At 49.4% G+C, this 14207-nt stretch overlaps 2 protein-coding genes across 9 annotated transcripts in view; both read left to right on the forward strand.

The window, feature by feature from the left end:
• Nucleotides 1-14207, forward strand: part of LOC115642642 (zinc finger protein 436-like) — a 936374-nt gene that overhangs the window by 666332 nt on the left and 255835 nt on the right. The window lies entirely within an intron of this gene.
• The window catches only part of LOC115642647 (zinc finger protein 383-like), a 46139-nt gene that overhangs the window by 25699 nt on the left and 6233 nt on the right, over nucleotides 1-14207 (forward strand). Inside the window, exon 3 of the mRNA XM_030546335.1 lies at nucleotides 12184-12210. Coding sequence (XP_030402195.1) covers nucleotides 12184-12210 — 27 coding nt within the window. The remainder of the gene's footprint in view (nucleotides 1-12183; nucleotides 12211-14207) is intronic.

Raw genomic sequence — 14207 nt, forward strand, 5'->3', positions numbered from 1 at the left:
AGCAATTTGAACTCCTTTCAGCCAAATACACATTTGAACTCCTCCCAGCCAAATACACATTTGCAAATAAAGAAAACAAACTAAGCCTAACTCGCTTTATCTACCTAGTAGTCACTATTCCGAACTTATAAGAGCCTGTATCGGAGAGACGGGAGAGAAACCTGGTTGCACGTCTGGTCCCTCTGAGCCCCCAGAGTGAATAACAACCAAAAACTAACAGCACACGCAGAAACTTCCCTCCCTCAAGATTTGAAAGTATCCTGTCCCCTGATTGGTCCTCTGGTCAGGTGACAGCTTGACTTACTGAACTTGTTAACCCTTTACAGTCAAAAGAGATATAAAGTATTTCTGTTCTATTAACTCCTACTATCTGTTTATGACAATCCCTGTCTCTGCCAGCCTTAGATTTCTGCTTCTGTCCATTTCTTGACAGCTCAGATGAGGTGACCGAGTGTTTAAGGTGATGGACTGCTAATCCATTGTGCTCTGCACGCATGGGTTCAAATCCCATCCCCTTATTGGATGCATTTAGTCTTCATCCTCCTTTATAAACAACCATTTCCCCCTTTGGTACAATAACAGATCAAACAATATTGCTTGTGTTACCCAAAATTGGGTCAACTAGTAAGCTTAGGGCGGACTAATGACACCCCCAGAGTTTGGCAGAAAGCAGCACATTTATTATGTTGATAGCTAAGCTCAAACGAAGGGAGGGGGGAGGGTGTCTCACACACACTCCCATACTCATGCTCCCAGGACTGGCACAGCACTGGAGATGTCAGGATTCTGCCAGGTAAGTGTCTTTCAGGACAGTGGTGAACGGTGCGATGAAGGTAGGTCTTCCTGAGGCACAATGAAATGCAGCGCAGCGAACCACTGGCCAGGTGGATTGGGCGAAGGGCATTCACTGGAGATACAAGCTTGTGAGTGACTCCTGAGCACAGGGCCCCTTCCCCTTTTAAGGACCTGCTCCTCATGGCCTGTGACTAGAGATGACTCGGCTGCATCTGGCTGGTCACGCTCCATCTTGGGCAGTGTCCATGCACTGTGTGTGTGAGTGCTGCCTAATTAGAGTCCCAGAGACCTTGTCTGTCTAGGAGCTCTTCTGATCTTCAACCAGCCCCTTCATCCCACAAGCATTCCAAGATTGAGGGGGAGGGGAGAGGGAATGCCACTTCACAGGCATTCAGAGAGGGAGAGGAGACAAGCGGAGGAGGGGAGGAGTGTGACCGACCTTTTGAGCATACAGGTTATACAGAGCATACAGATCACTGCTGCTCCTACAACAGGGTAAGTTCTCAAACAGCATGTTTCTTTCTTTGCCCATCTGTCAATTTTGATGATTATCGATGGAAATATTTTGCCATTGGGTTGTGTGTTTACACAGAAATTGACATTTACCAACAAATATGTAATTCTTCCAAACCTGCCTAGTCTGCAGTTGATGGGTTTAGAGGGACACATTCACTCTTCCAGGTCCCCATGCCAGGCCTGTGCTCTCCAGACTGTCAACTTCCCACACTGCTGGGATCCTTCCCTCATCTCCCCCCAGACCATTGCCCCACCCCCACTTCTGGGGTCCCCTCCCCACACTGTCTAACTCCACTGCTGGCAGGATCCCTTCCCATTCCTTTCATTTCCTGCCTCCACTCTGGGCAAAAGCTCTGCACTCTTTCCATACCAGAAGTTGAACCCAGGCCACCTGAGTGAAAAACCAGGAATCCTGACCACTAGCCCATATGGGACTATTGTTGCATCTAACGAAGTGGGTATTCACCCACGACAGCTCATGCTCCAATACGTATGTTAGTCTATAAGGTGCCACAGGACTCTTTGCTGCTATTATTACTACAATGCCTTGGCTACACCGGAGAGGTACGGTGCTGGTGGTGGCTTTACAGCGCTGTAACTTACTCCCTGTCCACAGTGGCAAGGCACATACAGCACTGTATCTCTCTGGTTACAGCGCTGCATGTACTCCACCTCGACGAGAGGAATAAAGAGAACAGAGCTGGTGCTGCAGTGCTGGGGTGCCAGTGTAAACAGTGATTAACCTTACTATGCTGTAACTGACCTCCGGAACCTTCCCATAATGCTTTTAAGTAGAGATAACACTCTTTGTTTTGGTGTGATGCCTCTGTTTGTTTTGTTGTGAGCTCGGGGCTCCCGGAGCAGCTTATCTATAAACCAAACACAGTTACTGTTTGCAGTGAATGAGCAGAGGCAGGGGGATCCCTTTGGAACGCCCACAGCTGGTGTTTGCTTGAGGAGAGAAGCAGCCCGGTGGGCATGGGGAGGGGGATCTGTTTTGGAGCAGCTGCTTATCTGGTCTGTGAGGAAAAAAACAAAGAGGCTATTTGCATTTAGTGAATGATGGGTGGGGGAGGGGGTCGGAGCTTGCAAGGGACGGAGCTGACACAGTGTCAGCTCCAAAAATCCACTCGCTCTGTCTCCCCCACGCTCCCTGTCACACTCTGCCCCACCCTCCTCTTTTGAAAAGCACGTTGCAGCCACTTGAACACTGGGATAGCTGCCCATAATGCACTGCTCCCAACACCATTGCAAATGCTGCAAATATGGCCACACTGCAGCGCTGGTAGGTGTCAGTGTGTCCACACTCTAGCGCTTTCCCTACACAGCTGTAGGAAGACAGCTTTAACTCCTAGCGCTGTACAGCTGCAAGTGTAGCCAAACCTTCTCTAAGCCGACCCCTTATGAGAGCAGCAGGGACTAGTGTGACTGGATGTCCCGATTTTTGGGTCTTTTTCTTATGTAGGTGCATATTAGCCCCCCCGTCCCAATTTTTCACATTTGCTGTTGGATCACCCTAGCAGGGGTTGCACACAGGGCTGCATTAACATTCAGGTGCTGAGGTTTCCCTCTATTCCCAGTGCCTGTGATCAGGAAACAGACATCAGGGCTCCCAGGTGCTGCAGAGCCCATGGCTAAAATCAGACCCCATATTATGCAAGGTGCTGTACAAACCCTGGCCAACACTAGGACACCCAGGGGGTTCCCGTCAATTTCCCTGAGACTCTGCTGCCCAATTTCTTCTGACTCCATCTGGATCAACCCCTCTTTGCAAAAACCCCACCTTTCCAAACAGTCCTTCTTTCCTTGCCCCCCAATTCTGCTTTCACACCCTGGGACCATCTCCTCTCTTCGTCTCTCCCCCTCCCCCCAGGTGAAGCAGAGATGGAGGCAACTTCAGCCACTGGAGTCAGCCCCAGCAAGCGCCGCAGCCAGCCCAGGGATGGGGCTGTGTGTGTTTGCAGACATAGGAAGGGAGCAGCTTGGAGCCGGGGAGTGCGGGGAAGGACGCGGCAGGAGAACAAAGCCCAGAGACCCAACATGGGGAAATTCCAGGGGGCGGGGCTCTGGTACAGCCCGGGGATGGGGTCCTAGCACAGCCTGGGGGTGGGGCAGCTCCTGGGGGCTGGGGCTCTGGAACAGCCCAGGGGCAGGGCAGCTCCTGTGGGCGGGGCTCTGGCACATTGTGACGCAGAGCCCGGGCTCAGCAGCTGCTCCCTCATTCTCCATGTGCTGCCAGCAGCGCTGGAGCTGCTGCTCTCAGCTGCAGCCAGGATCTGCCCCCGGCTCCGCTGGGATCCAGGTGGGGACAGAGACTGGGGCCCGGGCGTTCCCCTTGGTGTGGCTGGCGGGGGCGGGATGGGAATGGAGAAGCTGGAGCTGCAGGCGGGGGAAGGGCGGTGGGACATTGTGACCTGGAGCCCCAGGGAGTGAGAGGCCTGGGGGAGGGAGGGCGGGAAAGTGACTCTGCCCCAAGGAACCTGGAAGAAGCCTCGGAGCCACCTCGGCCCCCGTGGAGCTGCAGCAGGATCTGCCCCGGCCCACTGGGATGGGGAGGTGGAGCCCGGGGCCCAGCAGGGGGGCAGCGGCTGGGGCCCGGCTGGCGAGGGGGGGGCAGAGCCAGGGGGCAGGGGGGAGCCTGGAGCCTGGGGGGGAGGGGCAGAGCCTGGGGCGGGGCCCAGGGGTGTGGGGGGGTGGAGCCTGGGGCCCAGCGGGGGGGCGGTGTTGCCCTGGGTCGTCCCCAAAACGTGAGTGCCCCTGGAGGGGGGATGGGATGAGATGCCCATTCTCTGCCATGGGGTGAAGGAAGCAGCACGTGTCCCCCATGGGGACTGCCCAGACCCCATTTCCCAATGCCACCAGCTGCCCCCTTCCTTTGTCCGGGGAGCCTTCCAGCTCGCCCTCCCCCACCATCTTAAATCAGCTCCTCAAAGGGCTCTGAGCTGCTCATGTGAATGGTGGCCTGGGAGGTGGGGGACCATTACATTCTGTTTATGTATTGGACAATCATATAAAATCCAGTCAAACAGTCCCCCTTTTCCACTAGTTATTTAATAGCAACATCAAATCACCTCCGATCTTGGTCTTTTTCTCACATGTTATCAAATGTAGTTTGTGACACATTCTCTCTGCGTATCTCAAAGATTGATATAAAATACCCTAAACATTTGCCCCACTTCTCTCTAGTTGTTTATTTCTAATTGAATATGATGGGTTGTTTCCCAATGTGCTAAGATGTAGCCATCTCTGGAGTGGATTCATGGTGGCCATTATTTGCTCGTGACAGGGCATGGACATTTCTTACCTTTCTTGCCTTCCAGGCCTTCGATTCTCCTGTTCAAGAGGCATCACCCAGGGCTCCCTCTGCCTGTGTGACTGGCCAGCAGGGGGCGGTGATAACTTTCTATCCACTTATCAGGCACTGTGAGGTAACAGTGTTGCTGGGTGCGGGGTGGGGGTGGGGCTGTGTGGGAAGATAACAGCTGAAGGGGCATTGTGGTAGGGGGAGGCCTCTGAGTGGCTGAGCAGGGGGTATCCTAGTCAGGTTAGTGGGTTGTGGAGGTTTAGGGGTTTAGGGGAGTGGTTCTGATGTTCCCATCCCTGGAGGCTATGGATCCTGGAGGTGGGTATCGCTGGGGGCCTGGTGGCTGCAGAACAGCAGGGGTGGGTGTCTCTTGGGGAGGTGGGACGGGGTTAGAGGGAGCCTGGTGCTGTGCCAGGGGCTCTGGGCTTCCCCCGCAGACTCCTGGGATCATTGCCATGCCCAGTGCACAGATCTGGAGGAGGGGATCCCTGACACTAGACTCATAGGTCAGAAGGGACCAATATGATCATCTAGTCTGACCTCCTGCACAAAGCAGGCCACAGAACCCTACCCATCTACTTCTATAACAAACCCCTAACCTATCTGAGTTATTGAAGTCTTCAAATTGTGATTTGAAGACCTCAAGCTGCAGAGAATCCACCAGGAAATGACCCATGCCCCACGCTGCAGAGGAAGGCGAAAAACCTCCAGGGCCTCAGCCAATCTGCCCTGGAGGAAAATTCCTTCCCGACCCCAAATATGGCGATCAGCTAAACCCTGAGCAAATGGGCAAGACTCACCAGCCAGCACCAGGAGGGAATTCTCTGCTGTAACTCAGATCCCATCCCATCACAGACCACATACTTACCTGCTGATAATACTGGGCATACTTACCTGCTGATAATCAAAGATCAGTTGCCAAAATTAAGCTATCCCATCATACCATCCCTTCCATAAACTCATCAAGCTTAGTCTTAAAGCCAGATATGTTTTTTGCCCCCACTACTCCCCTTGGAAGGCTGTTCCAGAACTTCACTCCTCTAATGGTTAGAAACCTTCATCTAATTTCAAGTCTAAACTTCCTAATGTTCAGTTTATACCCATTTGTTCTTGTGTCCACATTGGTACTAAGCTTAAATAATTCATCTCCCTCCCTAATATTAATCCCTCTGATATATTTATAAAGAGCAAGCATATCTCCCCTCAGCCTTCTTTTGGCTAGGCTAAACAAGCCAAGCTCTTTGAGTCTCCTTTCATAAGGCAGGTTTTCCATTCCTCGGATCATCTTAGTAGCCCGTCTCTGAACCTGTTCCAGTTTGAATTCATCCTCCTTAAACATGGGAGACGAGAACTGCACACAGTATTCCAGGTGAGGTCTCACCAGTGCCTTATATAACGGTACTAACACCTCCTTATCTTTGCTGGAAATACCTCGCTTGATGCATCCTAGAGCCGCATTAGCTTTTTTAACGGCCATATCACGTTGGCGGCTCATAGTTATCCTGTGATCAACCAGTACTCCAAGGTCCTTCTCCTCTGTTGCTTCCAACTGATGTGTCCCCAACCTATAGCTAAGCTACTTATTATTAATCCCTAAATGCATGACTTTGCACTTTTCACTATTAAATTTCGTCCTATTACTATTACTCCAGTTTACAACGTCATCCAGATCTTCCTGTGAGATATCCCGGTCCTTCTCTGTGTTAGCAATACCCCCCAGCTTTATGTCATCTGCAAACTTTATTAGCACATTCCTGCTCTTTATGCCAAGGTCAGTAATAAAAAGGTTAAATAAGATTGGTCCCAAAACTGATCCCCGAGGAACTCCACTAGTAATCTCCTTCCAGCCTGACAGTTCACCCTTCAGTACCACCTGTTGGAGTCTCCCTTTTAACCAGTTCCTTATCCACCTTTCAGTTTTCATATTGACCCCCATCCTTTCCAATTTAACTAATAATTCCCCATGTGGGACCATGTCAAATGCCTTACTGAAATCGAAGTGAATTAGATCTACTGCATTTTCTTTGTCTAAATAATCTGTCACGTTCTCAAAGAAGGAGATCAGGTTGGTTTGGCACGATCTACCTTTAGTAAAACCATGTTGTAATTTGTCCCAATTACCATTGACCTCAATGTCCTTAACTACTTTCTCCTTCAAATTTTTTTCCAAGACCTTATGTACTACAGATGTCAAACTAACAGGCCTATAGTTACTCGGATCACTTTTTTTCCTTTTCTTAAAGATAGGAACTACGTTAGCAATTTTCCAGTTGTACTGTACAACCCCTGAGTTTACTGATTCATTAAAAATTCTTGCTAACGGGCTTGCAATTTCATGCGCCAGTTCCTTTAATATTCTTGGATGAAGATTGTCCGGGCCCTCCGATTTTGTCCCATTAAGCTGTTCAAGTTTGGCTTCTACCTCAGATGTGGTAATATCCACCTCCATATCCTCATTCCCGTTTGTCATCCTTCCATTATCCCTAAGCTCCTCATTAGCTTTATTAAAGACTGAGGCAAAGTACATATTTAGATATTGTGCCATGCCTAGGTTATCCTTAACCTCCACTCCATCCTCAGTGTTTAGCGGTCCCACTTCTTCTTTCTTTGTTTTCTTCTGATTTATATGGCTATAGAACCTTTTACTATTGGTTTTAATTTCCTTTGCAAGGTCCAATTCTACATGGCTTTTAGCCTTTCTCACCTTATCCCTACATGTTCTGACCTCACTAAGGTAGCTTTCCTTCCTAATCTCACCCTTCTTCCAGTCCTTGTAGGCTTTTTGCTTTTTCTTAATCACCTCTGAGATGCTTCCTCATCCAGCTTGGTCTACAACTCCCGTCTATGATTTTTTTCCCCTTTCTTGGGATGCAGGTTTCTGCAGCTGCGACTTAAAGTAATTCCAGGCCTCCTCTACATTTAGATCCACAAGTTCTTCAGTCCAATCCACTTCCCTAACTAATTTCCTTAATTCTTTAAAGTCAGCCCTTGAGAAGTCAGGGGATACCAGGGAGACAGAGTGAGGGGTCCCACTGTAAAGCATCAGGGGGTCCCACTGGGCAGAGGAAGGGGTTCCAGGCAAATGTCAGGGGAGATCCTGCTGGAGGTTTGGGGGGGTTTCTAGGCAGGCAGTGAGGGATTGAGTTCCCAGTGGGGGGGTTCTTTGTGGGGGTCCCTGGCTTCTGGGGGCTCTTGGTGGGGGGAACCCTTTGGGATTCCCAACCTGGCAATCATGGTCTGGTGGGTTTTCTCTGGCCAGTGGGGCTTTGAGGGGTATCTGGGGTCCCTGGCCAGAAACTCTGGGGGCTGCGTCCCAGGGAATATCTGGTGGGATCCTGGCTGGGGGGTGTCTGGGGCCCCTGGCTGGGGGGTCTGGGCTCTGGGTACTGGGGGGTGTCTGGGGGCTGCCGCTAACCATGATCCTTCTCTCTGGTCAACTTGTGCCAGAGTCCTGGCTCCAAGCACTGCCCGGCATTCCCCAGTCACGTGCCCTGTCACTGTGATAACTTTTTGTCCACTTATCAAACGCTGTGAGTGTGAAATCACAGATTTTGCTTTTCTCCTCTTTTGAAAACTGCAGGAACTTTCAGTTCCATTTCAAAAATTTGTGCCCCCAGTCCTTGTCCTAGATCTGTGGGGGTGAGGGAGGTGGGAAGGGAGTCAGCACTGCCACACAATGGTTTCTTCCATAGCGTTTTGGACTCATTCTTTCTGAACTCTGGTTTCATTGAGACCATTGTTAATCCAGAGTCACTGTATGGAAAGACAAGGAGTGACTCCAGATGGACAGTGGGGCAAATGAGATCAGCAATTCTCCCTGTGAGAAGGGGCTCTCATTAGCTGCTCTCCCCAGAGAGCTAAAGGAGGGAAGCTGCTCAAACGCTCTGTCCCTCTCTGCTCAGGATATTGGGGTTAAGCTTCCTGGGTCGGAGACTGCAGCCTCCATTGTGATCTGGGAGACCAGGCTTAGCAGCTGCTGCTCCCCCAGTGGGGCTCTGTGCTGGGAAGTGACCTTAATTAAAGCTGCTTCTCTGCCCGGCCCAGGCGATGACCTTCTGCAGCTGGTCCTAGCCCCCTAGGGCAGCCCTGGGTCTGTCCTGTTACTACTAAATTCTGAGCCACACACTCCAGGTAACTGAAAGACCTCAGGGAATGTCCTAGGGTCTGGCGAGAAAGTGACTGCACAAACAGCCCCACCTCATTTCTCCTCCCAGTAGCAATTGCCAGGAGAAAATCCAGCCATGGGAGAGCAAAACCCCCATGAATGGGACATTCCCAGCCAGAGGGGCAGGGAGAGAGGACAGGGGAAGGAGAGACTGAAAGGGGCAGTGGGAGAAATGAATGTGGGGGAGAGATTTCGAGCTCTCTAATCCACCCAGGCACACGTATTGCTGCATCCCTGGGCAGAACCACTTTCCAGTGAACAAAACAAGAATCAGAGAGAGGAAAAGCCAGTTACTGACTCCATATTCCCCAGCTGGGGTGTGGCTGCTGTGGGGTCAGTGTCCGAGGGAATCCCCCACAGTGACTCCTTTGGTTCTGCTCTTTTCTAGCCTTGTGTTCAGAGAAGGGGTGAGGGGAGGGAGATGGGAGGTTAAAATGTCTCTGTGGGCTTAGCCTGGCAGGAGGGGCCAGGTCTACATTGTAATAAACAGATTGAGCATTTCCCAGCATGGCAGAATCTAGGGTGTCTGTCTGCAGGGAAAGGACCTGGGGGAATTCTGATGTGAAATGAACTAAAACCGGTTCTGAAATGCCCACAACTGCCCTTCTCCTCCAGACAGGCTGCAGAATGACGTCCATGTTTTGCTCCAGCTCATCCCAGCCTGGCGTGGGACAGGGAAGAGAAATGGCTGCAGTGGAGTCAGTCCAGGTAGAGATTATCGGGGGGTTGCTGGTGGGTTCCTGCTGGAGGAGAGGGGAGAGCAAATACACCGGAGATGGGAAGGTTTGCACAGTCTGGTTTGGAGGTTGGAGCGAGGGAGAAAATTCACAGCGTGGGGAAAGGAGGAGGCCAGGGTGTGGCAAACCTGCTGGGAGTTGTTTAATAAGTGGCCTAGCTTCTAGGAACAGACCCGGGAGGTTCGGAGGTGGAAGTGCCCTAATTTGTGAAGAAAGAAAATAGCCCACCTACATGGAGCTAGTCAAACTGACCAGACTCCTAGTGCTGGAGCCTGACCTGACTGACCGGCGGCTGCTGTGAGATATGAAGGGGGCACCCATGAGTCAGGCTTATTGGAGCTGCCTCTCCCTTCATATCCCGCTCCTCACAGTGAGGAGGGTGTTGGGCGTCCTACCAGCGAGCTCTCCCTGGACCCTGCTAGGGGCTCCATCTCCTGTATCAGTTGGTGGCTAGTAGGAGTGTGATAGATCTGCTGGGAGAGACAAGGGGCTCTCTCTTCGTCCCCTCACCTTGATATTTGCTGGATACCCTGAGCGGGGTCGGGGTGGGACTCTCTTGACTACGATCCACCCAGAGCTTCCATTTGATTCACTCCTCTCTGCCACAAATAGTGGGGTTGTGAGTGGGGCAACAAGTCCTTAGTGTTGGACTCTTGCTATTTCAGGGGCCGGTGACCTTCGAGGAGGTGGCTGTGTATTTCACCAGGGAAGAGTGGGCTCTGCTGGACCCTGCTCAGAGAGCCCTCTACAGGGATGTCATGCAGGAGAACTATGAGACTGTGACCTCGCTGGGTAAGGGTTCCTGTCCCCTCTGTTCTTGGAAGGGGAAATGAAGAGATATGGTTCACACCAGCCCTCTACTCTGTCCTGTTTCAGCATCACCCCAATATGTCAGTGACACACACACACACTACCAGAGACCATCCCCTGCTTCAGAACACTTTTGGAACAGAGCACAGGAGCCATATCGCACAGTGTCAAATATCTCCTGTTTGCTCAAGTGAAACTGGGGGTTAGGTCTGGCATAACTGTCCCATACCCCTAATCATTTTTGTTGCCCTTTTCTGAACCTTTTCCAATTCCAATATATCTATTTTTGAGATGGGGTGACATGTGCATGCAGTATTCAAGATGTGGGTGTATCATGGATTTATTTGCTGTTTTTACAAATATGATCTGTGATATATTCTGTCATAGCTATCCCTTTCTTAATTATTTCCTACATTCTTCACTTTTTTTCACTGTTGCTGCACATTGAGTGGATGTTTTCAGGGAACTATCCACAGAGATTCCAAGATCCATCTCTTGAGTGGAAGCAACTAATTTAGACCCCATCATTTTGTATGTATAGTTGGGATTGTGTTTTCCAATGGGCTGCGCTATGTGCTATCCTGTCATCTAGCACTGCTGAAATCCTGCATTCAGTGATATCCCTGCCCTTCCTGTTCCCTTTCTCCACTGAACGCCACCTGTCCATGCTTCCTGTTCCCAGCTTCCCCAGGACTCTCGCACTGTCTCTGAACCTCTCTTGTCAGCAAGAAGCAGTGCCAGGGAGACTTGCCCTCTGTCTGGAGTCTTCGATTTCTGGGACGTGGATTTACTTTCTCTGTGTTGTAAGAGGCTCTGTCATAACGAGTATCTGTGACATTATCCAGAGTATAATCTGGACTGTTAAATAGCTGTATCCCCTCAGTTCTCCAACCTGGGGTGCCTTTTCCACTGTTTTCCCACGAGAACAGCCCCTCTTGGCCAATTAACACACAGTCTCCAGCATGTAACTCACTCCTAGCTACACAGTGTTGAGTGCTGCTAGACAGCCACTCGTGAATTACACCTCAGGAGAAAACTAGCAAATTCTCAAGTGCCCAGCTTTCCCCCAGACCTGTGCATCTTGCACTGTCCAGCACGCTACTGAACAACACAATCTCATATCAAATCTTTGATTTAATCAGTGGAAAATGACATGCACCAGCTTGTTATCCCAAACGGAGTTTCCAACACACTTTAATCCCAACACACTGGTTAGATGAACAATAAACCAAGATTGTTAACTACCCAAAACTAAAACTAGGCCCAGCCCATGAAAGGGGCACTCCCAGGAGAGACTGTATAAAGGTTGGAACATGAAACACCTTTGTAAACCTGAGACAGCTGCCTTGGGGACAATGACAGGGGGAATCCCCCGAAGTGACTCCTTTGTTTCTGCTCTTCTCTGGCCTCTGATTGTTCCTTCCAAAGTGGAGTGCTTTGCACTTGTCCCAACTGAATTTCATCTTATTTACTTCAGATCATTTATCCAGTTTGTCCATATGATTTTGAATTTTAATCCAATCCTTCAAAGCACTTACAGCCCCTCCCAGCTTGGTATTGTCCGCAAACTTGATACATGTGACAGAGAGACTGTTACTGGGAGGGTTTCACCATGTGTCAGAGGGTTACACTCTGGTAGGAGGGGACTAGGCCTGTACTGGAATAAGGTCACTCTGTGCTTCACAGTGTGCCAGAACCTAGAATTTGCATTAGCAGGGGAAAACCTGGGGGGAAATCGGCTTGTGTAATGGACAAAAGCCTAGTCTGAATTCTCACACCTTGCCCTTTTCACCCCGGCAGGCTACAGAATAACGTCCATGTTTCACTGCAGATCATCTCGTCCTCCCAGGGGGAAGGAAATGGCTGCAATGGAGCTGGCTCAGGTAAGAGATTATCAGGGAGGTGGTGGTGGGTTCTGCTTGGAGGTCAAGGAGCAGTAAATGCATAGGAGTGTGGGAATTGCTAGAGGTGGTAGGAAGCATGAAATATCTCGGGTGGAGAAATGGAGGGGACAGGATGTGACAAACCTGCTGAGACTTGTGTAATGTAGGGCTTGATGGGTTGTCACCCCCGGGGGGCAGTTTGTGGAGCTTCTGGGAACTGCTGTGCCCTCTAACCCTCAAGCTGAGCTGGCCCTTCTCACACTGCTTTGCTGGAGATTTCACCAGGGCCTGTTATCACCCAACACGACAGCAGGTGGCGCCATGCAGCCAACTAAGCTACCTGAGTGCTTTACCTAAGCCACTCAAGGAGAGAGAGAAGACAAGAGCCAATTTCCCAGCTCCCCAACCTTGCACACTTGCTGTAGTATAAATCCAGAATTATACCATCTTGTAGTGCACAGGGATCTCTATAATGTAAGCTCATTAATATAGTTCCCCTTCCCCTCGATATGGGACAGATGTGCACAACAAGCTCAGATTTTCCCCAGACACTTCACTCAAAATACTCTGGTTATGATAACGCATAAAACAAGTTTATTAACTGCAGAAAGATAGATTAAGTGATTATAAGTGATAACAAACAGATCAAAGCAGATTATTTAGCAAATAACCAAAACTCAGACTAAGCCTAACATACTAGATGGATAGAATTTGAATTAGCAATTTCTCACCCTGACTGATGATAGAAGCAGTCCCCTAAGTTTCCATACACAAGCTAGAAATCCCTTTATCCTGGGAGCAGCACCTCTCCCACTTCAGTTTTTGTTTCTAAGGTGTTTCCAGGAGTTCTCTTGTGTGGGGAATGAGGCCAAGAGATGATGTCACACCCCACCTTATGTAGCTTTTCCATATGGTGGGAACCTTTTGTTCCAAACTCAGTTCCCAGTCCAGTTTGTGGAAAAATGCAGGTACTAAAATGGAGTTTAGTGTCACGTGGTCTGGTCACAGGCCCTGCTGAGTCATAGTAGCCATGACTCATAGGCTGGCTGAAACATTCACAGGAAGGCTAAGCTGTTCCACAGTCCATTGTCTTTGTTGAGTCATCAGCACTGTCCGGCTTCTTCATTGTTGTACCTGAAAGGCTCGTTGTGGGTGTTACCCAGAGTAAGCACATTTGAAATACAGATACAGAGTCAATATCCATAACTTCAGATACGAACATGGTATGTGCACACAAATAGGATAATCATATTCAGCAAATCAGAACTTTTCCAGTGACACCACACATGATGTATCTTCTACAAAACAGATCATAATTATGTCCTAATCATATTATAACCATACCACTATGATGAATATAGGGGTGTAGTGTCAGGTCCTAATTTCAAGGCACAGGAGTTGGGAATGGAACTTCCCCTCTTTGTGGAACAGGAAATAACCCTCCAGCCAGAGCTGGGACAACATCCCAGACTCCCAGTGATGGAGCCTGAATCTACTGGCACTCCATTAGTTACCACCAGCCCCAATCTTTGTGGCAACTGCAAACTTTATCTGTGATGATTTTATACTCTCTTCTAGGTCATGGATAAGAATGTTAAATAGCACAGGGCCAAGAACCAATCCCTGCGGGAACCTGCTAGAAAGAAATCCACTCGACCATGGTTCCCCTTTTACTATCACAGTTTTTAATCTATTTAATATATGCTGTGTTTATTTTGTATCATTCTAGTTTTTTTAGTAAAAATATTGGGCTGATCAAGTCATATCCCTTACAGAAGCTTAGGTATATTACATCAATACTATTAGTTGCAACCAAACTTTTGATCTCATCCAATAAGGATATCCCATTAGTTTTGATAGGCTCTATTTTCTCTAAACCTTTGTTAATGGGCACTACAATTCTGACCTTGTAACTTCTATTCTTTACTATTGACTTCCCCTTTCTTGCATATATTTTATTTGGAGAGTGCTGGGATTCCTACCAGGGAGCCACCAGC

The sequence above is a fragment of the Gopherus evgoodei genome, unplaced genomic scaffold, assembly GCF_007399415.2.
Source record: "Gopherus evgoodei ecotype Sinaloan lineage unplaced genomic scaffold, rGopEvg1_v1.p scaffold_43_arrow_ctg1, whole genome shotgun sequence".
NCBI lineage: Eukaryota > Metazoa > Chordata > Testudines > Testudinidae > Gopherus > Gopherus evgoodei.